The sequence below is a fragment of the Pelecanus crispus genome, chromosome 5 (assembly GCF_030463565.1).
Source record: "Pelecanus crispus isolate bPelCri1 chromosome 5, bPelCri1.pri, whole genome shotgun sequence".
Taxonomy (NCBI): domain Eukaryota; kingdom Metazoa; phylum Chordata; class Aves; order Pelecaniformes; family Pelecanidae; genus Pelecanus; species Pelecanus crispus.
This window is the reverse complement of record NC_134647.1, coordinates 9,413,271-9,437,842: the sequence shown is the minus strand read 5'-3', so window position 1 is coordinate 9,437,842 and position 24,572 is coordinate 9,413,271. Positions and strand designations below refer to the sequence as shown.

Genomic DNA, 24,572 nt, shown 5'->3' with positions numbered 1-24,572 from the left:
TTTCTCTTAATTTTACTGCCACACAAGTTTTGAAAAGTCTTCATCCTGCCCAACAACATGGTTATCGGGCAATAAGCTTAAACAGCACTGTCCTGGCAGCAGGAGCACGCAGCTCAGCATGCCCAGCAGCTGCCTGGGGTCAGCTTTGCAAGTCCTAACTCATTCATCCCAACAATACCTTAATGATTGGTCCCAAGGGTTCTCACAAAATGAAGAGATGAGCTTAAACTGACTTGGCCATGACCTTTGATTTATTCTAAGTTCAGCTGCACGAAAACACACGCTTTTAACCACACAGAGCCAATTAAACCTGGAGTCCTGCTCTGTATAGTGGAATAATCAAACTCCTGGAGACCAGCCTGCAAGTTTTCAGTGCTCCTTGCCATTGTCTGTGCAGGAACAGCACTGCTGCAGGTCAGCCGGCAGTCACCAGGCCAGTAAGAGTGCGAGCCTCCTCTATGCTGCTCGCTAACACCAGGCCCATTACAGCCCCCATTACACCGTAAGCATGGTGTCTTTGCCGTACGTTTGATGATTAAGAAGAAACACCAACGTGGAGCTTTGCCACCTCGCATTTCTACACCTGCATTTTGGATGCTTCCTGCCGGGGCAGCTCAGTTGCCCACCGCATCCCGCTCTGCCCCAGCTGCGCCCAGCACAGCACTGGGAGGCGAAGGGAGTTACGGCTGCGCACCACATCTGTCCCCGGCCCAGTTATCCATGTGCACTTTATCAAAGAAAGGGATTAGGGAAAGGATTTTGTGTGTTCTTGGGATGTTAATTACCAACAGAACAGGATTTTGAAATCAAGAGAGGAAAAATGCTGTATTTGTAGTCTGGTACAAACTGCAATTGCCTTCTTCATGTACTCTCCCCAATAACAAGCCTTAGTAGAAGAGAAAATATCATTTAATTCCAATTTTTTTTTTTTTTAAAAAAAAACCACTTGCCTTTGCAATTAACCTTTTGGACACTTTAAACCCAACCCAGCACAGGCCAACAACTGGAGGTACACGTTTAAGGAGAGCAGAGGGTTCTTCTGAAATTGCCTTTTATTCCCACTGCAGTGTCTGTTGTACCTGCTCCCTGGGATGACTGAGCCCCGGGCTGCTCAGCCCCCCACCACCTCACCACCACCAGCAGCTCAGATTGGGATATGGTGTCACAGGTGCAGAACACCGATGCAAACCATTCCCAAAAAGTTATTCCCAGCGTACAAGACTGTAATTGAGTATTATATCTGGTGTGTTTAAGTACTGATGACTGTTCAGTCCAAGTCATTGGAGCTGCTCATACATTTTTAGTTCCCTAACGCACCAGAGATTAGCCATGGCTGTATACCTTCTCCGAAATGATCTCTACAGTATTAAAAAAAAAAATAGAAAACACATTGCAAAGACACTCCCGCTTATTTAATTCTATGAGAAGCTTAACATCATTTCAAATTACAGCTACAAGAAAATGAGTGTTGTGTAAGGGTACGGGTACTTTCCTCTCTCTTCTACAGAAATGACTAACAGAAGTTTAAAGCAACTTTCCTGGAGCCGTAGGAAGATGGACACATATTAGAACAAACAAGTATAACAAAAGACTAAGCTCCTACATCCCTGATTTTGTAATTAACGTGCAGGTAGCCAGATAAAATGGCGCTTGTCTCACCTGAGCAAGTAAGACAATGTATGGGCTGCTCAGCAGCACTTGGGGCACACGTGCTACCTCCTCTTCTGAGAGCTGAGGCCCATCAGCGACCATGAGACAACGTTGAGAGAACGCAGCTTCTCTCTGGAGCATGAGACTTCTAGTTTTGTGCGCAGGATCAAGAGTTTGGTGCGGGAGATGCCTAAAACCACACCGTCCTGCGCTGCTTAGCTATGTTTATTCTGTCTTGGCAGCAGGTATTCCTCAGCCTAGGAAAAAAAAAACTCCTGGCCTTACTCCTGAACATACCCAATTAATCATGAAAACCCCAGTACTACCTGCACTTCCCCCATTGAATACAGCTGGAATGCAAACCCCATCCTATTTTACACACAGTAGCAACTCCTGCTCTCAGCCTGACAGCTTTCGCACTCAAATGTCAACTCTTCCTCCCATCAAAGAGCTCCCATATGAGCTGGCTTGTTTCCTTGCCATACAAGCCATTTGCCAATACAGTTATGATTGAGCCAGATACGGAGCCCAGCTCTAGAGGGCCCCCGCCACTCGGCAGCACGTATTTCTGTAAAATCCCAACCCCACGGGCCTGCCTGCAGCACCGAGCCCGCTGGACACCGTCCCCTCCTGGTGCAGCCCCTTTTCTCCTGTTCCTGCCTCCCCTCTCCTACAAGAGCCCAGCTGCTGAAACACAACATATGACAACTGTCCGTCTCTCCTTGTTACCCACCATAGCCAAAACCAGCCAAATTCAGAGTATTTGGTTGCCACCACTCTCTAATCCAGACAGCTCTCTGCAGAGCAGATCCACCCAGCCCCTAAGCCCAGGGCATCTCAGTAACTTCCTGCCTGTAAGAATCTGTACAAAACCAGACTTGCTTAAGAGACTCTCACTCACACTGCCGCTCCAAGCCTCCCCAAATTGCCCGTGACTGCTCACACAGCTCCTGCACCCCAACACCCACCCCTTGGGCTCCTTCCACATCAACTGAATTCTGCTGGTGCCTTTCCACTGACCGCCCCAGCAGCAGAGGCCTGAATGTGACAGTGAAAGGAAATGGGGGAAAACCATGTCTGATCAGAGTTCCAAAAGATCCACAAACCAGAGCTGCAATTACATCTATGACTAGCTGCAGTACAACTTTCGGCTAATATACACCAACTCTGTCCTTCAGCCAAGTGTCTACCTCCATACCTATACATTCTGTGCATCTCTGCACATAATCCTAGAGATATACCTATAGCTGTGTGAGACAGGAACCAGCGTTCACTCCTTTACATTTCCTCACTATACTATGTATCTATGTATCAGGAATTTTCGAGTTTGTCAAGTGAATTTTTAAGACTCTACTTTCTAGCGGGGAAAACACACCCACAACCTTGCCTTATCTTCAGGCCATTACAGCGTATCAGGAAATCCAGTCACTAGAGCATGATACAGAACCAGTTGCAGAACCAGAGGACTGTTGGAAAAGCACAGCTTAAATTAACTTCTTTATTTTACACACATTTGCCTAGCAGTCTTTCTTACCATATGAATCGGTCAGCGGTTAGGACTCGAAAAGTCACTATTTGAAAAAAAAACTCAAAAATTGTATCATTGACAGGGAGATGTTAGTAATAGTTTTGTAATACAATCATTTAACATTTTCTTGGTTGCACCAAGGTTCTATTTGATTCCAGCACGTGAAGTTTTATAATGCTTGCTGTAAAAATACTTTGCCATATTCATCCTTGGTTTAGAGTCTCATTTGTCATGCTTTGAAGCAACTAGAAGCTCTGGCAATTGATAAGCTTCTCTGAAAATATCTGAGGAATCTTTACAACTCAGAAGAAACCAAGAGATCTCCCTCTTGTGGTCTTCTATGTAAACAACCTTAACTGCATCTGCAAGTTCGGAAGTATCTAAAGAGGAGTTTTCTTTCATCAAATATTAACAGAAATCGTAAGTAATTCCATTCAATATATGAAGCGCTCTTCCTAGAAAGAATGAGAAAGAGACTGTTTTCACTTTATTTTTATCTACATGGTATTTTCTTGCAGAAAAACCACAGAAATTTAAAATGCAGTGCTGTCTCCTGTATACCACCACTTGAAAGAAAGCGGGGGAGGAAAAAGTTACAGAACAAAGTAGATGAACAAACCTAACAACGGAGGAGATGTTAGGTTTATATAGATAAGTGCTATCTAGATGAACATATAAACTGCAGTTCTAAAACGCTCATACTTCAGTTTACACAATGCACATAATGACCTCTACCTTACAGATCAATCTTACTCTTCAAAAACCATAGCGGATATGTAGGAACCCATGCTCACAACTTCCCATGTAATGAGATTAACAAGTCTGACACAAACATAAAAAGAAAATTTTGTGCCTTTATTGGAATGGTGTTAGGCTTTAAATACACCAATTCTGATAACCTGATTATTTGGTTTTAATTAGAAATGACACTACAGAACTGCAATACTGGTCCAACAGTCTTGTCTTTACTTTTTTTTTTTTTTTAAAGCAAGAGAGTATGAAAATGCACCAAGTAATCAGAAAGCACTAGCAGGCATCGGTTAATCCAAGATACTAGCTTCTTAGTTCCAAAAGCACTCGCATTGTATGGAACCCAGGATTTAGACTGGTCATGATCTGCAAGAACTAGTCGCATGAGTCATGACTTTTTTTTTTTAATTTATTTTCAAGTTGCTCACTGGTAAATGTTTTTTTCCTCAAATATTACAGTTTCTTTAATTCATATTTTTCCTCAAAGTATAAAAAAGTATGAAATATAAACAAGCTCCTGCATTGCACCCATGAAAGGGTACAACGGAAGCATTAGAGAGCTGACTATCTACACACCATGAAATCCCATCAAATCTTGGATAATTCATTAATATACAAAATATCAGGGCACAGAAAGAACTAAAATCCACCTTTTTTTTGTTTTGTTACGCACAGGTTCAAATAATCAATCTAAAGAAAAAACGTGATCATTTTGGCTTTCCACTACATCCGCATGTTGAGACACTTATTAAAATAATCCTGCTTAATTGTGTTTGGTCTTTTCTTATTGTCAAGTCATTGTTTGTTATCTTAATACCAGCCATCAGACAAACAACTAATCAGAAAGACTCCTCCTTCCCACCTCCCTATCCCTGACCCCTCCAAGGTCAGCTTTAAGACATGACTCCAAACACGGGGTTGTGACGACAGATGCTAGGACCAATCTCTTCGTAATCTTTTTTGGTATGGCATACTTGGTAGAATTCAGGCTGTAAAGGGAAGGACGAAAAAATCAGTCAACTGTATACCACCATATATACCTTATCTGAACAATATTAACATTTGTGTAGCAAATGGGAAAAAATACAGATAACTTGGAAGTCCTAAATTAATATTACATCACACATGGCTAAACACCAATGCAAACGATGTATTTTGCCACAAAACTGAACTGCACTATTTAACAACTCACACAAAGCTGTAATTGAGCTTTCATTTGCTCTTTCAAATCTCTAAGACAAAAACTTCAAATGGGGCAGAGAGGATATATTTGCTACCCAAGGCCTATCAGAAATCCCCAACTGCATTTACTATAAAGCGAAGGAGGGATAAGAACTCCAAAAGCATACCCAGAGTAACTAAAACATGCTCAGCTTTATATGTAACTTACTGTGGAAGCCAGCATTGATCCTCCAAACCAAACAGCGTATCTTTGCATATGGTGCGTAATGACTTGTACATCAATGGGCTTAGGCTATAAAAGGAAAAAAGAAAGGAATACATTGGAAGTCATTTTGGCTGGTACAAATTAGATCTTTTTTTTAAAAGGAGTGTATATTCCAAGCTTACTTTTCACAAATTAGTATTTCTTAAATGCTGGGTATATACATCCACAATGATAGCAGCAGATTTTATCTTGTACAACCCAGACTAAGAAACAGCTCTTGCCTTATAAATCGCCAGTTACCTACTTTACCAGACATTAAGAGATACTTGCATTCACACCAATTTTCTCCCAAGAGCTCCAGTACAGTGTTCCTCTCCAATTATCCACGTTCTATTTTCTGCTGAATTTCGAGGGACTGTTTATTTATGCAGTTGTGAAAACAGATCCATACTACTTACCCCTTTCAAAAAAGCATGTCAAAGTTAATTTAAGTTTCATGTCATTATTTTAACAAAGCACCAGTTGCAGATTGATTGAAAGTTTATCTAGGACCAATACAGTCACAGTCAAGCTTTTCAAAACTACAACGCTCATTCCAGCTACCCCCTTTCCATTCATATCCACACAAACCTTCATTCCTTACTTGTGCTTATCAAAAATGGCAGTGTACAAAAGTTTCAGAAAGAAGTAATTTGCTAGTTCCAGTACAACCTGCTGAAATATGAACAATTTGAAACAGTATCTAAAAAATCATTTGTAATAGATCAGCAAAATTCAAGCCAGTGACTACTTGCAATACCTAGCACTCTGAAGAAGGAAGAATCGCATCAGATCTCCTTATTCACATCCTGCTTCCTTACCAAGTTGTAGAAGTCTAGTAAGGAGAACTAAGAATAAACTAGGTTACTTGAACCAGAGAACTGTATAACTGAAATTTCAGAGTTGTCTACATGGCATATTATGAAGCTCTACTGGGGGTTTTAAGGATTGCTTGAGCTCATCTAGCTAGATTACTACTAAAAAAATGAGGAAAATTACTTCAATCTTGCCTTAAAAAGAAAAAACACAAAATTTTTATCTCTGCTGATATTTTTCCAGAAAAAATGCAAAAGTTAGATCGGGGTCAAAAGTGGAAAGAACATAAAATTAAGTTCACACAGTTAGTGAAAACATGCAGTCATTTCATCGGATCATAGGAACATTTAGGTTGGAAGGGACCTCAATATCTCTAGTTTAGCATCCTGCTCAAAGCAAAGTCAGCTACAGGGTCAGAGGAAGTTATTCAGAGTTTTATCCAGCTGGATCTCAAAAACCTCCAAGGACAGAGACTGCATGTCTCTGGGCAGCCTGTTCCAATGTCTTATTATCCCCACAAAGAAAAAGTTTTTCCTTTTATCCAAGCTGAACCTCTTTTGTTTCAATTTATATCTGCTGTCTCTCATGTGCCCACCACTCAGCACCGTCAAGGGCCTGGTCCCATTTTCTCGGTCATCTTCCCACATATACTGAGGAGCTGCTATCAGGACCCCCAAAGCCTTCTCTTCTCTAAACAAGCCAGTTCCCTCAGCCTTTCTTCATAGGACAAGTGCTCCAATCCTCTGACTACACTGGTTGCTCCATCTCTCTTATTAAGTTCAAAAGACTGAGGACGATGATTTGTAACTAATCAATAAGCACTAAGTAAAAAAAAAAAAGCTGGGGAGTGACCAGCTGCTTTTACGTAACAGGCATAAGTCCCACCCTTTCATTAGGTGAGACTGATTCAGTTTAATAAAATGGGCAGGCAGCACAAGTGCATACCAGGGGAAATAGCACTGTAGCTTCCTACAATGAAATGATTATATAAATATTTTCCAATACCAGTCTACAATTCTCTACAATACACAAATCTCTGAAAAGCTTCTATAAGAACTTTAAGTGAAAACAAAGACATTTCAACAAACAAGAATGTCATTACAAGATGTTATTTTTGCATTTTCCAGGTACCAAGGGAGAGAAAGATACTTGTTAAATGCATTAGCTGCAAGAACTAACCTTCAGTCTGCCACCACTAAGTTCTTCACTAAGTTTCAGTCTGGCATCAACAGTCCTTTTCAAGTCTCGCTGTAAACGGCGACCAAAGTCCCTGAACATGGTTGAGCCTCCAGAGAGGACAATATTCTGTTTTGAATAACAAAAATTATTAACTGCTTCTGAAGATGCGAGTCTCCACCTTTACCCAGTTCTTAAATTCTGAATATCTAAATACAGTTTTTAAAATTACAGTTAACAGGTATGCTTCCACTTTGTTTTGAATTACCTAACACTTAAGCATGACAAAATATGAATTCACAAAGAGGTTGTCACATTAAAACTGGCTGTGCTTTAAAATCCATCTATATCTTAGTACATCTCACTTCTTTCGCTCAGATTTACTTTTCCTTTATTTATTTTTCTTTTAAATAAGAGCTTGATTAATGAAACATCACATTCTGAAAAAAACGTGAATAACATAATGCCTTCTGCATATTGGACTTGTTTCTAGAAAAATGGTTATTTTTTTCTAACTAGAGTTTCAAATACGTATTTCAATATAAAGCACAATCCTTCTAAAACAACTATTAAAAAATTCATTATAGCTACTGACCTTATACAGAGGACGCCTCACATCAATGGGACAATTCTGAATAACTTCATCTACTACTTCTGAGATTGGTTGCGTAAAGTCAGGATTAGCAAACTATAATCAAGAATAAAAACAGACGAGTCAACATGTAGGACCACATACTGCAAAGGAAAGGGGGTAAAGAGAAAAAGGGAAGAGAAAGAGCCATCCTATTATACTAGAGATGTCATGAAAACTAATAATGAAAATAGTTACGTTAGCTATTTTTGCTGCCATTTATAAACGGTCTGACAGAATAATAAACCTGAAGTATCTATTTTGCCAGCTATTCTCTTAGATAGTTTTTGTTAACCATAACAGGTCAAAGAACACATGCCCTTCTCAGATGCTGAGCACCAGAGCAAAACAGCGTAACGTGAAAAAAGCTGCAATGGAAGAATATAGAGAGGGATTTGGGGGGAAAAAAATAAAGCAGAAAAAAAACCCCAAACTTTATTCCCATTTAATTTTTTCCAACACTAGAAGAGAGACTGAGGGCATGAAGGCAAGAAGACACAATATTTAGAAACTTGACTTTTCAACAGACAGGTAGGAAAACAGGGTACTATGTGGTGAGACCTGGAAATTTTATTAAAAATTGCAAGAAGAAAAGATGGGTTTAGTAATCCATTTACTTTAAAAGTTTCAAATATAGTGCTTTGTTTAGTTATCAGCCTGAATTTGTATAAAGATTACTAGCAATCAAAAATCAAAACCACATTGACTTACAATAATAGCTGGTATCTATTTACAAATAAGGAGAAATACAAGTCAGGATAACCTCTTCTTTAAAAGTTTGCAAATACTATTTATACGCTATCATCTAAAATGCACCCAAAACAAAAAGTGTAGACAATTCAAATCAACTTACCTCAGGATGGAAGAAAATCTCTGGCCCCAGGAATCTCTCATAGCCAACATCAATGGTAAATTCTTTCTTTGAGATAGCATTAATTCCAGTATACTGTTTAATCCACTTGGTACCATCTGTGTCATACTTGTTAAATTCTTTTACTAAGTCAGGGCAAACATAACTAAAGCGTTCCTGAAAATTGAATATGTAGAGTTAGAAGTATCTTCTTAAGTATAAGAGAAGATGGTACGAACTTTAAAAACATGTAGTAATTTAAACCTTTAAGAATAAGGAGTTTTAAATTGGCAGATACAGAGTAGGTCTCAAAAACAGCTGAACTGACATTTACCGTATACAGTTAGATAATGGCTCTGCTACTACAAATCATTTCTGTGTGGCACTGAAAGCAGCACATCTTGCTGAGCTAAATTACTTTTCATCTATTTTTCCTCTAAACTTCTACAATGGTGAGAAATGAGTTCTAAAGTATATTGAAGAATTGCCATAGAAACAGGTTTAAGTGTACTTTAAGCTGAATGTCTTTCAGAATAGCTTTGTACTACAAAAAAGAACATATCAACATTCAGAAAGACTAAAAGAGTAATTAGGGCTCTTTATATTACACATCCCACCAAGAACATTTCCTACTGAATATTTCAATAATAATAATGATAATAATAATAATAATAATGGAGAGGAGGAGAAAAGGGAGACTACAAGTGAAGAATGAAATTCTAGGCCAAACTGAATATAACCCAACAGCATACCTTAAATTTAAGGTATTTCATGTTATTATAATTACTTAGAGATTTTTATATTATTTAGAAACACAGCACCATTACTTGGAAGGACAATGATTTTAAGAGATTATTGTATTTTAAAAATAGATATCAAGCTCTGATCTAAAATAACCTTAATGTCTGCAATGTTCACATTACCTTCACTGCTTTAGCTGTTTCCAAGGATTGTTCAGGAGGAATTCCTACTTCTCGCTCCCTCAACAGCTGCTGAATGAAGTATGTTATATCTCGCCCAGCAATTGGAATGTGTTTGATACAGCTGCCAATCACGTATCCTTCAGCCTGTAAAGAAAATTAATTGAGAGAAAGACATTGACAAGAACTCCTTTCAACAAAGCTTAGGAGGGAGAGAGAAAGAAACGGAGTCTGAACTCCTATTCACTACCTGTGATTCTGAGATTGAAGCCCTTTAAGACTGGTTCATTTAATTACCAGAAATCCAGTTCTTCAGTAGCCTTATTTTACTTGTTAAAATATTTTGTTTTGCATTGGTTCATAACTCTTACAAGGTTAGGAAGAACAGAAAGGTCACTAGTACATAAGGCAGACAAATAGCTATACTCACTATTCCTTGGCCTTTATTTTCTCTTCAAAATGAGGTTACTCTTACCAAAAAGGTCAAGGAACCTTGTAACATGAAACATTATTTTAGAATAAATGATGTGACTCTACAGTCACAGCCACTGATGTAAGACATGACAATCCACATGAACCAAAACTAATTTTCTGAAAGCAGTGAGAAAATGCATCATTTCAGCACATTAATTGAGATGGCTTAGAACATCAGACTGGCCCATGCTCATCCATCAGTCTACCCTTGTAAGTCACACTCATCCCGGGGGCCAATATCAGGGCATTACAAATATCTGGTCTAAACACAGAAACCAAAAGTGTTCAAGACTGGCTTTCAACCTCACCAGACCTGTTATATCCAAGCAGATGAATCCAGGTATCACACTAATATTAAATGCTTAAAATTTCCTATATACATGCCTTTCATTCATATAAAATGTTCTAACATAGAAAATAATAAAGTCATTAAAAAGTACCACTATTGTTAGCTTCACCACGGAGGTATGCCTTTGTTAATTCCTCTTTATCTATTTTATTCCAGAAAGTGGTATACTATTGCTGTCAATTTGTTCAACAAGTTAAAAAATTCCAGAAATCAAGCGAATGTCACTCTACAATTACTTGGTTTAACTGGTTTAGTGGTGGACTTGGTATTGTTAGGTTAATGGTTGGACTGGATGATCTTAAGGGTCTTTTCCAACCTAAACGATTCTGTGATTCTACAAAGGAGCTTAATGCTTCAAGTGATATAGAATACCTACTCTTATTTTGATTAAAAAACCCCCATAAATCAGGAGAAGTTCAGCTGTTTTAAACAGCAATTTGAACTAAGTACAATTTAAAAAGTTTACCTATAAATGGTTTGAAGTGTCAGTTGTTTCCTATGTCTTATTAAAAACATGCCATCTTGGATGAACACTCTGAACAAAGATTTAGTCACTATATTCCACCAAGATTAATAACGAATCGCTACATCACAGCATATGTTTGATCACCACCAATGCTACTGTTTGGTCTAACAAATAATTTTTTAAATATTGAGGTTACTGTGGCATGATAAAACTTTGTACAGATTTTAATCTTAAATATTGCAATCTAACTTCACTTTGAAAAGGCAAATGCATCTAGTGCCTAGAAGCATATTTAACTTCACAAGGAAAGATGGGCAAAGAGATGTATTACCAGCCACTTGAAATAAAGAACGCTATTAAATGTTCCAATTATAAAATTTCAAACATGTAGCTTTGTAAAAGGAAATACATACCTACAGCAAAACCAGCAATTTGACGGTTACAAAACTGCAGCTGTAAATGTTAATTATTTAATAAAACATCATACGATCACACTAATTTTTGCTTTTAGCAACTTGATATATTGGAACAGATATTCAACACTAGTTAACCTTAGGGTCTGGGCTTTGGGTTTGTTGGGGTTTTTTGTGTGTTTTTTTTTTTTTAAGTCAGGTAGGAACTTTTTTCTTTTTGCTTGTATCACTGATGCATGATAGCATACTACTAAACATTGGTCAACAGATGGAGAAATGTTGTAAACAATACTACATCTGCCTTAAAATATTTTGTATTATTTCTATTTTACATATGAATTGACTGAATTAAACAAAAAAGTTTCCAAACTTTTGGACTGACTATTGTAAAGAGCATATTCACTCTTACCAGCAAAACAAACTGGAAATATGATAAAGCAATATAATTTCATTGATCATTTAGCATGGCCTTGGCAAATTACCTTTTAAGATGAGTCACTGGCAGACTATATGCCCTGACAAACTCAGGGTGCAAAGAAGTTCTTCGAGAGTCTCTGCACTACAAAATAAACAAAAAACCCACACCACAACCCTGGAAGTTATCTGACATTTTTGAATGTCTACTCCTATGTATGTATACTCCTAGCTATACTTCTGTCTGTGTAAGTGTAAACGTCAGAGAAGTTACAGGACAAACTGTTCTCTGGTTAAACTGTTTCTATAGTTTTCATGTATACTTACAACAGGAATAACATGAGTGACACCATCACCGCTGTCTATAACTGTGCCAGTCAGTGTTCGTTCTCCTACTTGTCTCGACGTCCAAGACGCAGCTAAGGCAAGGACAGCCTTGTAAAAGGACACACACAAAAAACAAATCTTCATAAAAGCACTGCATTGCAGATCCCACCTTCCACCCCACCTCCCACCAATACCTAGACTGACACTCTCATAGTAATTTACAGCATGGAAACTGATTTAGTAACATTATGTATGTGTACACAACAGCTTATGAAAAATAAACTGCATAAATGTAGTTTTTGACTGCTAATGCTTTTTTAACCATGTTCAAACAAACATCTTTTTTGCTACTTCATGTTGAGAGGGATTCAATTCTTGGCCTAATACCATTATTATGATGTGGTGTGTTGTTTTTATTTATTTATGATGCAACAGATACTATACTTTACTCCTTAGAGGCCTTCCTCTATACAGGTAACAGAGGAACAGTACCTAGCTAACAGACCACAGAATCAATGCATATCAAACACCTAGTGATGAAACTGCTAACCCAAAAGTACATAAAAGTATTCCAAACACCACTCATACCATTTTCATAGCGAAATTAGTTTTAGCTCAAGGAGAAATACTGCAGCTCTAGCTTTCAATAGCCTTGCCCTTACCTGAACAGCAATATATAGCCCTGGAACATTGAAAGACTCGAACATGATTTCAGCAGTATATTCTCTATTTTCTGGAGTATTTAATGGAGGCTCAGTCTGAGACACAAAAAAGAAAGTTTGACTTACATTCAAATCAAACACTTGACTTTGGGGTGGGGGGTGGGGTTTAAACAAATCACCAAATCCTAAATTTTGAAACATGAGTCATTCAACAACAATAACATGTAAAAATAGTAACGCTCAAAGGGTGCTTTTAAGCAAATAGTGCTATTAAGAAAGTCTAGAAACTCCCCTGACAATAACAGAATTTATGCAAACTGCATTGCAAAAACGTGATGATTAGAGTGAAAACAAAAACAGTAGTACAATGAAAATGTTATAGTAATAACTGCTTAAGAATTTACATTGATGGCCCCCTTTGTGGGTTGGTTAGCTCATTACAAATTTTGATTTCACTGAAAGAATCAAGGACTATCAACCTAAAAATGTCAAAGGATGCAGTTTAGCACATTTAAAGAGTGACAATTATTTTAAAAATTCCTCAGTGATTCATTAAAGAAAAAAGCTGGTTTTCTTCAGAAGGCAATCACTATGAAACAAGTTGATATGATCAGCTGTAGAAACATACTCAACTGAGAGAAGCTAGCAACAACATACAACAGGCTATAATAGTATGCTGCAATTTTCATTAAAATACCAAAAGCACTTAATATTAAGTCTCCCCTCAGAAAGAGCATTTTGGAAAGTGCTACGGAATATTTGAGGAAAAAAATCTGTATAATTCTTAAATATGAATATGGTTATCTTGAAGACTGAAGTAAATACAAATTACTTGAAACTTTCCTGACGTGGCTTATCCCATCCAGGTTCTTTTATTTTCTAAAGATGTCAGAGTATCTGAACTGCAAACTTTTTTCTATCCTCTTCTCTTTTGTGCATTTGTCATCACAAATGTTCTTACTAGTAATATGCAGTTTTGTAAGTAGGACATAATTTTACCTACCAAAAGAAAATAATGGTCTTCGGGTTCTGCCCTTAGATACTTAAAGATTACTTGCTCCATAAACCTCTCCATCAAGTCCCAGTCTTCCACTATACCATGGCGGATGGGCCACTGTTGCAGAAAAATATCAAAATATCAAAATATAATTGGAAACAAAAGAAAGGGGGCAGGTGGGTGAAATCAGTGTTTTCAACTACAGTTGAACAACTACAGTAAAAGCGTACGATCTACCTAAGAAACCTTGCACTAGGTTTTCCCTACCCCGAACTGACACCTATTTGAAATTCAGATTCCAACCTTGAATAGTAGAGACAATAGATTGCACTTCTCTCAGCACAACAGAATGGTGACACTAGGACAAACCAAAGGTTCCCCCTAGCCCAGCATCCTGACTCTGATGTTGCTGATTAAAGATGTCAAGGAACATGAAAGAATGTCGTATTTCTGCTTAATGCTCTCCCAGCCTCCCTTCACTTCAAAAGAAATATATTCACGTACATTTTTGCAAATTCCCACAGGCTCCTGAAGGTGAACAAAACTAATACCAAACGTTATTTTCCATTAAAACAGATTTAACAAGAAAGTAAGATTAACCAAAAAGCATTCATAAGAAACTGTTTACTATACAGCTGATGTTTTCTAAAGAGTCAGAAAATTATTTTAAACATTTCTCTTAATACCTTGGTTGCATAAGTTGGTTTTTCTATTGCTTCATCCCCGATAAAGAAGTCTAAATCATCAACACCTTTCAAAACCCTCCTTTGTGCTTGATCAACCACTTTTGCGGATTCTTTGATTGCAATACCTTTAACAGAGAACACAAACAATATTGTAGATCATATATCCTGCACTAAAAAAACCCAAAATCCCAATATTCAAGAATAGAAACATACTGTAATTGTATTCATCCTTTGTTCCAGGTATAAGCACAGAAAAGCTAAATAAAAACACAGATAATTTGAATTCTAATCATAGGTAAACATAATTAGGATTTATAAAGTAACACGATACAGATCTAAATACAGATTTAATTGTTAGACACTCAACATGCAATCAGAGAGGTAAAATATAAAAAGAAGCACTAAGGGTATCCATACAGATCTCATTTTATTCAACAAGTGTGCTAATTTTCTGCACACTCCTCTAATAATAATAAAAGGAATGTAGTCGTAAAGGTTGGATAAAGAGCAAGAGAGAAAACATGTTGCCATTATTTAAATAGACGTTTTACTTAACATGCACCGATTTGATTTCTGGACATATGAAAACGAGATATGGCACACAAAAGGGACTCAAGAGCAACTAAATAAGCAAAAAAACATGTACAAAAGGCAGCAGGATGGAAGAAGTAGGAGAAAACATAAGCCAGAAAAAGAAAATTGGACAGAAATAAAAGGAGTATTTTTAAAAGGACAGAAATTTGTATAGCCACATTGATGCACCTTTAGATGCTTTAAAAGAGATTTTCACAAAGTCTATGTTTAATTTCTTTCTTTAAATCCTACTCCTATCTTATTGTTAAGAACAGGATGGAGAACTTCATTAACACAGACTATAAATCTCTCCTTCACTTCCATGCATAACTGGCAAAAGTTAAGAGCTTGTATCTTGGCAATTTATTCCTCCCAGGATAATTGCTCATCGTAAATAAGGAAAAAAAAAATTTATCAGAAAAATACTGGCTAAGGCTAAACACAGGATCCTGGAAAGATGGATCAGTGATTAGATATCACAGCAACACAGATGCTCCCTTTCCTCATCTTTTGCATCAGCCCCCAGGCTAGCAGGGTTGCAGTGCTAGCTATACCTGCTGTGTTTCTTCAAGTCTTACTAATTGCCTTTAAACACAACCCTTTACACAAGTGAGGAAGTTCATAGATATAAGAAACATTAATACCAGCCTCAAATACGCAAAGGTTGCGATCCAACAGCTCTTTCAAAGGCAGAATTATTTTGCTAATTCTCACCTTCAGTAAGAAGTTCTGTTTGCTCACAACTAAGATTAAAAAAAAGAAGTTATGAAAACAGCCGCTGCAGGCTCAATCCCAAGGGACACAGGGCAGCAAAGCTACAGGATTTGGAAATCAATAGCATGCCAGAGTAAAGCACCATTAGTTCACTGATGCTCCCCATCCTTCTCCCTTCTCCTCCCATAAAGGGCAACAAAAGCAGAGCTGCACAGCCAAAGTTAAATGTTGTGAAAGAGTGAACAGGATAAAACAGAAGACATTATTTTGAGCTCTTCAGGAAAAAAACTGAATCATACCGTAACTTCTGGAGCAGCTTACAGGAGAGCAGAGAGGAAGCAAAAGGCTGGAGGAAGCTGAAAAGCATGGCAGGGGTAGATAGGAAGTAGAAGCTAATTGTGGGGAAGGAGATGTTGCAAGACCAGTGTTTGCTGCAAGTGAAAAAGAACCTTGCCAAATATTTTTCAAGTCATCACTACAGAGCTCACACATTTTGAGAAATTTTTCTGTCCAGATGTGTGTTATCTCCAAGAAGCTTCAAGTAAGATACCATTGCTTGCCACAAGATTATAGAAACTCTGAAGTCAAAAGTGGTTTCACCCCGTTACAAGCCTGAAACAAGATGGGAGCTCTCAATATTTTGCTGACATTGAGGCTAGCCTGTTCAGTCCTGGTTTTGACAATCAGAAATGACACCGAAATAACCTGAATCAAGAATCATATCCTGAAAATACAAACAAGAAAATAAATCTTGCTGAAACCAGAGCTAGGCTACCGTGGTGTCTGAAGATGGGCAGCACTCCAGCAGTATCTCAGAGCATTTGCCTTTGGTTTGCTTGGCACAAGAATTAAGAGCTTTCAGGAAAAAGAAGAGGAGGACATACTTGCATCAAATCAAATTTTTTTTTTTTTTTTTTTTGCTTAACCACTACTCAATCCATTTTTTTTTTTCTTTTAAAGGTAAAGAAAAGACCATCTAAAATGTAAACTATCATAGATAAACTGAAATAGATGGCAAATCATTAGAACTACTGGGTAATAGCAAGAAGTTGACTCCTATTTTAACATACAGCAGGAAAAAAGATTAAGGGAATAAAAAAATCAAGCAAAATTAATGATCTGCTAAGATCTAAAAAGCAGCCAGGGAAGAAAGCAGTGAACCCAAGCCTCTTCAAAAAATTGCCCCAGTATATTCTCATTTACTTCACTTTTCAAGCAAGTATTTGTCATCTCTATAGAAGCATATTCGGAATTAAATCAAGAACACAACAGAAGAGAGGAGTGGGAGATAAAAATTTGTTAAGAGCAGGAATGAATAAGATAAGCAGCAAGTGAACAAGGCAGAAGGAATGCTGCTCGAACCTGTTTAACAGCAAAGTTTTTAGAGAATCAAACTGATAGCATGCAACCACGCTTGCTGGAAGTCAAAGGAGAAACAAAGCCATTTTTCCTCTGTTGATAATATTAAGGAAATTAAAGACACCAAAGTACTTTGAAAAGATCCAGTTTTTTGTCACATTTTACTTTGAAACAAGGTACTGCTATACTCTATTTTAATTTCTCTAGTGTGGATTACACCAGTGCTAATTTATTTTATTTCAGGCAGAGCATTAATGCAGACTTGTGCAGTTAGCATAATTATCTAACTTGGATTACAGTACAAATGAAAAAAATGCCTTTTCCATTAAAAGAATTGCAGTCAAGGACCATTTCTGCTGTAGAAGCATCTAGACTAGAGTGCCTTTTTTTTTTTAAATACACCACACTATGTCAAAAAGCTGACAAAAAAAGTCTCATTTCCCCTCCTTTTCTTCTACTGTAATAAAATCCCTGTTGTATACATTTCTCTGCTTAATGATCTGACAGGCCATTTCACTCCCAGAATTTGTTTAAAGTGTCATGATATCTCTTCTCCTTTTTTGGAACACGAAAGTGATTTTAAGACTAAATACACCAAATCTGAAGATGTAGAAGAAGTATGTAAACTCTATTTACCTGAAATTAAATTAAAAAAACCCCACATTGAACTTCATAGCAGTCTTTTAATTAAAAAGTGGGCAAAGAGCACTGTAAGGGGTTTTCTTCAATTGTTCGTTAACTTTTTTTAAAAATCTAATGTTAATCTAAAGTTAAATCTAATGTTAAAATTAGTTTTTGTGTGAATAACAAAACTGTAGAGTATATTTTATATGCCACTGAGACAAACCAAATGAAATTCAATTGGAAAACCAAATTAATGAAGAACTACACATAGAAGAGATTGAAAGGGTTCTCTCACTTGTATGAAAATAGGAGAATGCATTAAGTGAATTAACCTTAGGTTTCCATGCAAATTGTTTTTTGAAGCATGTTTTCTAGGAAAATTAACATAGAGCCCGAACTATCAAGTTCTATTTTATAGCAACTATGCTTAAGTACTATTAGTTCTAGCTCTTTTCCTGTTGCATTTCAAGGAAAACTGGGTGTACTAATTATTCCTTTTTACCAGGATGTAATGTGTGATTACTTTGGCACAGATGAACAATGAGAAAATGCCAAGTAGTGTAGGAGGTCAAAAGGTGAAGCGTTTGTAAAGGAAGCCGAGAGTTCCATTCTCTAGAGTAGAGCCCTATCACTTCAAGTGGGAGAAACAGTTAAGAAGACAGGGAGCAAATAATCAATTTTACATGTAAAAAGAATAAATTAGATTTTTTTTTGTTTATTTACAAAACAACAAATTAAGTAATATAGCTGTAAAAATACCTGGGAAGTATAACATTTTAAACCCTGACAATATAAAACATCCAATTTAAATTTTTTTTCTAGTTACAATCAACTAAACTTTAACCTGAGAAGTCCCTAATAAGGGAAAAACCTTCTCAAAAGTAAATATAGCCACACTACTGTGTTTCCAAGATACTAACTTCAAATATTAGTATACCATTTTAATGAATGTATCTTTCTAAAGTGAGCATCCATAGCAAAACAGAACACAGCCATGCTATCACTGTGTCATCACTCAGAGGTCTTTTCAAGTCACACGTTTTTAACTGGGTTTGTTTGTGGTTTTTGTTTGTTTGGGTGGGGGGCAGTGGTGGTTTTTTTTGTTTTGTTTTGTTGTTTGTGTGGGGGGTTGTTTTTTGTTTGGTTTTTGTTGCCTTCTTTTAAAAAAAAAACCAAAACACATAGCATTTTATAGAAACTCTAAGTGTAATTTCAGTATTCATACACCAGTAACAAATACTTACACGAAGGAATAATGAACTGGGGTTCAGTATTACCGGCATATCCAAGCTTTGTATACCTATTGAGGCAAAGAAGGTTGGGTTACAATATGTAATACCACAAATACCAAAGATATCTCCATTTTTTTAATGATCATACCTCTCTTCTGATATCAAAAAGACCCACTGAACTTCCTTTTAAAAAAAAAAAAAACCAAACCCACATAACAAAACACTTCTCTTTTTTTAAAATGTAAAACAATGCTCCCTACCACAAATCAAGCATCATTGCTAACTTCTACTCTAGTAAAATTTTACTACAGAACACAAAGCATGCAGTTCAATTTATCAATGCTTAAGAGTATAATTTAGAGTCAGAGTAGTTCTTCCCTGCTCAGCAGTTAGAATTTCTATAGAAATATTTTCATATAATAAGTGTTAGCAATAGAAGTGTTTTTCTAACTGCTAACTATAGGGGAAAAAATTCCCTTGCCCACGGACTGCTGGCTGGGCATGTGGCAGGGCTGGGCACTGTTACTTCACAAGCATTTCCCAAGATGTACCATCATAGGTGGCAAGTACTGACAGCTGATATTGACAGTGGTAGCAAAAGAAATTCCATTTAACAAATGGAAAACAGTCTTATTAAACACATTTTCAAAACTAAGGAAAACAAGAGGAAAAGAACTACACACCTTCACCTACCCAATTTCCAGAATGTGCTGTGGATATATATATCGCTCATTGTCACCATGTAAGAAAACTAAAGTTACCAGTTTATTCATGAAAAATAACTACAAAACTCCCAGTACCAAAACTATCCAGCTGCTAGAACTGTTGTTACAAGAGTTAACAGCAGCATAGGCAAATTCTAAAACATGCAGACCAAAACGCACGCTACATTCAAGAGTTACAGCCTACACACAAGCTTTTAACACACACAGACATGACAAAGTTCTCATTTTCTTTATACAGTCAGACAGCTGTATCAACTAAATTAGCACCCTCAGCAAAAGCATGAAACACTGTAGTAGCACCTCGCCACTTTTCAGCACTTGGATATAAACCTGGAAGATCTTAGGCGGTGTAAGGCAGTACTAACTTTAACAATCCATACATTTATGTCAATAACACAGCAAAACGCCTGGCAACAAATACAGCAAGAGGTTGGCTTTTACAGGCTAGAAGAGGAGTGCTGCTGCAGTAGGTTTTGCTGTGATGCTACTGATGCAGCGGTTCGCAATTTGCTCACGTGTCCACAAACGCCTACACAATTTCTACTGAGAACATTAATTGCCCACATTAGCGGTGGGCCAGGAGAAACAGCTCCCTCAAAAGGAAGGTATCTTTCTCTCTAAATAACAAAGTGGTTAGCACAGGACCTCATCTAATACCTAAAATGTTTTGCAAGACAAGATGGGTTTTACAGCTTTAAAAATACTTATCTCCAACACACTAACAGCTGGGAGTAACCATGCAAAAAAACTTGACTTCATATTGATCTACAATAATATTTACTGAAAAATAAAACTTTACTGGCAAAGTAAGAAACATACTGGAAAAGAAGAAAGAAGCTAAACACCTGAAAGAAATTTACACCTCCTGAAGAGATCAGCATTATGCACTGTACGTGCCTGAACTCAGGACATGCAACTCAGATTTTACAGACTGAAGTTATAAGCAAGCACATCTTTTTAAGTTTTCTTCTTAAATATCTTGGTTCCTAAAAGAAATGTCAAAAATTCCAATCTGATGCTTCTATAACCAGTCATGCAGAATAAAACTGTTCACTGTATCTCTAATGTTTTAAGAGGCTTTTAGTTCCACAAGAAAATTAATCAGAAAAACAGCAAATACTCACTCCTCCTACCTTCCCCTGTAATGCAGGAACTGTGGCATGTATATTTTAAAGCTACATCTACAGAGATATTTTGGAGCCTGAAGGCTACATAAACCTAAAAGTAGATCAGAAGTGCTTTAACAAGCAAAAAAGTTAAAACCATTTGATTATTAAATTCAGTATTTGAAAGAAAACAAAAGCTAAACTGTTGCAGGTAACAAGCTGCTTGCGGTGTGGGAGACTGCCCGGTGCACACACACAGCCAGCAGACTGAAAGAAAAACAGTCAATGAAAGATGCATTTTACATAAAAAGGCCGTATTCAGGCATAAAATCAGCATATCTAAAAATATTATGGCCTACTCAGCAAGAAGCATCCCGACTCATGGGGAAAAAAAGTCCCATTTTCAGGCTTCCAAAAAAAAAAGGGGGGGGGGAGGAAAACACCCACACGACTTCTGGTCTCTGAATATTAAAGAATTATAGCCACAAGTCTCCAGTGTAGTCTCCAATGCAATGCCTCACGTCTCTAGCTTACCAAGACTTCTTGGCACGCTCTCCCTTGGGCATCAGGCTTGCCCCTGGCCCGGGAGGGGGCCCGCTGTCACCCGTGCCTCAGGCCTGCCCCTCCAGCGCCAGGCGCGCAGGCAGAGGCCACCTTTCGCCTTTCGCAGTATTCACACGGTCACTGGCACCCTGGGGCTCCGGACAGGAGCTAGGGCTGCCAGGGACTGTGGTAGTACACATAAAAACCAGTAAGCGTGATTTTCATAGCTAAATGTAGACATAGATACTCTTGATTTAAAATGGAGTTTAAAAGTGTGATAGGTGAGGAAAAAAAAAGTTAAAAAAACTAATAAAAGTTGATAAAAGTCTTTGGTTCTCCAAATGCACGATCTAACAACAGCGGGTTGGTTGTTTTTTTTTTTTTTAAATTAACTTTTGCAAAGATGAGGCTTTACTCAGACTGCACAGATCTATTCTACCACTTGAAGTAAATATTTAAATCACATGAAAAAAGGCTACCATAGGCAAGCTAGATTTCACAAGCCCGGTTTCCACAAGCGGTTCATACAGGGCAACATGTGTCTGACTAATCTATGATTCACAGGGGAACGAGGCACGCCCTGTCTTCTTCACTGCCACTACAGGAAAAAAACCCTGCTATTAAAGATACTGTAAGGCAGTACCAATACTGGATCACAGTTTCCCAGTAAATCACAGCTTGTCTTGCTTGCTACATAGCACTGAGAAGTGGCAGGAGGGACTTCCACGGAGGCAGGCCGGCACATGTCATTTAGCGAGACATGAACTCAGCTTTCCCACACCAAATTTGGGGCACTCAGCAGTAAGAGAGCAAGATACTGTAGAGATGAGTATAAAAGTATAAGCAGATTTCTATTAAAATCTAACACAGAACTGATTTACAAAACCCAAAAGGTGAAAACCTGAATTCAACCTTGATCATTCAGGTATTTTCCTTTATTTCTCCACATTCAGCTACTTGAAGTATTTCTGTAGGCCTACTAGCTTATTTAAGTAGAAAACAAGGGGGAAAAAAACCAAAACAAAACAAAAAACCAAACATGACAAAAAGTGTTTAGATAATCATGACCTTCAGATTTACTTTAGAAGATAAGCTACAAAGTATCGAAAAGCAGCCCACAAAATCTCTCTATATATGTGCATGTAGGTAATCATGTCCATACCCCCCCATTACTATCTATCAATATATATATATATGGTGCTGATATTCCCCAGTGACTTCCCTGCAACATCTTCTCCAAAAGGCAATGGGGTCTTACACACCATCTTTGGCCTGTGCAGACGCAATGATGTGACAAAGATTTTTGTTTGTTTGGACAAAAATTTGTTTTGTTTGGACATTCATACCACAAATGGGATAGGGGTAGCAACTATTGAAGGTTCCTTCTAAGTTAACTCTACTAATCCACCTCTCAACTATCAGTGGAGAAATATCTCTAGGGTCACATCCACGTCAAGCTCGCACCCTGGAATTGCAAAGCAGCTCTACACCGATCTGCCCGAGAGATCTCTGGAAGGACAGCCAAAAGGCTCCCCACAATGTTCTCAACTGCACTAATGGGATTTCTCACACACGCCCTCTCACCTAGAATAGATGTTTCTGAGGCTATGACATGAAAGCAATGTCACCTGAAGGTTACTTACCTATTAGTCATACAGACAATTTTAAGCCAAAAGGGAACAGCACTTCGGGTAAGAACTTCTAATGAGAATGTCATTAACAGAACCTCCGCCTGCAGACCTCAAACCACGACCATGCACCTTTGCTCCACTTCTTCCCTGCCCACAACAAATGTCATTCTGTATATGTTCTCCCACGTTACACACCCTAGTTCTAGCATAACTGCAATTTTAACAAAAGGATGAGGAATACCAGGACAACCGCTTCACAGGCAATGCATTTGTTTAGCTGCTCCGAGAAGTGCAACAGAAACGCAGTGGCGCAACACGAATTGTATCCTTGTCATTTTGCTGACAGCTCCACGCAAAGGCACGAATTAGTCAAGCACAAGCAGAGGAGAGCACTAGAGGACAAATGTCACCTGATCTTCACCTTCTGTAGAGCAAACCTACGTTACAGCCTGCCCCTCAGCTACTCCTGGTGAGCTGGACTAAAAGCAATTTCATACATAGGGCACTTTTTAAATGCCCACACAAACAGGAATAAAAGGTACCTCCAATGCTGGCACCACTCAAAAGATACAATGCAGCTTTAAAAACAAACAAAACCCCCCACTTTTCTGTGGAGAGGGGGGAATAAAAGGAGTGGGAGTAACAAACCTGAAACTCTCTGGAAAGTAAGTCAGGACTAGGCTGAAATCAAAACGGTCTCTTTCTGGTTTACCTTCAAGGTGCATAAAGTTAGAAAAACAAATATATATACAAAGATTTCTTTTCAGAGGGCTTTTTTTGTTGTTTTTGCTCATCAAACCGCTGGCTCTTCATGATGGTTCTGAATTACTGTCCACCGTCTGAGCCACAGCAATCCTTCTGTGCAAGCTCTCACTCAAATACAACACATTCATTGCCTTGTATCTTATCTTGCAGATGCAATGGGCTTCCCCAGTACAGTAACCTGTACAGCATACATGCTAGCTTGCTTAAGTCCTAAATTTCTGCTTTGGTGTATACCACACCAAAGCCAGCAAGGTTTCTTTAACTAAACACACCTCTGCAAAGTCCTATGCAGAATCTATCCAAGGGGTCATGCTCCAAGGAAGTCTAACATTCAGTGATGGGATTAGGCTTTACCCAAAGTTAAACTGCATTTATTCTTAAGAATAAGCTGATACCGCCTTTTCACAAGGTGCCACGCTTGCTCAGGCAGCAGGAGATCTGTACTCCACATCCTCTTCCATCCAAATGGGTTTAGAGCCAATCTCCCATGTCCCGTAAAAGCCTGCTGCCATTTGCTTATAAACTCTCCTGAGGCAAGAGTGCTTTGCATTTCTTTCCTGAAACCATGTGGAAGAGACTCCAAGAAACAAGGGGCAAAGACAGAAACAAAGATGATTGCCCAGTAACCAGAACACACATCTTAGAAGAGGTACGATTAGAGTTTTGATCCCTACTCCAAAGACTGCTTAATTATTTTATTTCATGACCATACAGACTTAGATATGGATACCTTACAGACATGCTACGTACTGCTTCCTGGAAGAA

At 37.9% G+C, this 24,572-nt stretch overlaps 1 protein-coding gene across 2 annotated transcripts in view; it reads right to left on the bottom strand.

The window, feature by feature from the left end:
* Positions 1-3,034: 3,034 nt before the first annotated feature.
* ACTR3 (actin related protein 3) overlaps positions 3,035-24,572 on the bottom strand; it is a 32,581-nt gene continuing 11,043 nt past the window's right edge. Inside the window, exons 2-13 of one of the 2 annotated variants that reach the window (XM_075710083.1) lie at positions 19,050-19,105; positions 14,536-14,660; positions 13,856-13,966; positions 12,853-12,948; positions 12,191-12,298; positions 9,751-9,894; positions 8,831-9,004; positions 7,942-8,034; positions 7,350-7,475; positions 5,319-5,402; positions 4,791-4,917; positions 3,035-3,633 (exon numbers count right to left, since the gene is read on the bottom strand). In XM_075710083.1, coding sequence (XP_075566198.1) covers positions 4,822-4,917; positions 5,319-5,402; positions 7,350-7,475; positions 7,942-8,034; positions 8,831-9,004; positions 9,751-9,894; positions 12,191-12,298; positions 12,853-12,948; positions 13,856-13,966; positions 14,536-14,660; positions 19,050-19,105 — 1,213 coding nt within the window. In that variant the 3' untranslated portion in view covers positions 3,035-3,633; positions 4,791-4,821. Of the gene's footprint in view, positions 3,634-4,142; positions 4,918-5,318; positions 5,403-7,349; positions 7,476-7,941; positions 8,035-8,830; positions 9,005-9,750; positions 9,895-12,190; positions 12,299-12,852; positions 12,949-13,855; positions 13,967-14,535; positions 14,661-19,049; positions 19,106-24,572 lie in introns of those variants that run through there. The other variant, XM_075710082.1, reaches the window with a different exon arrangement.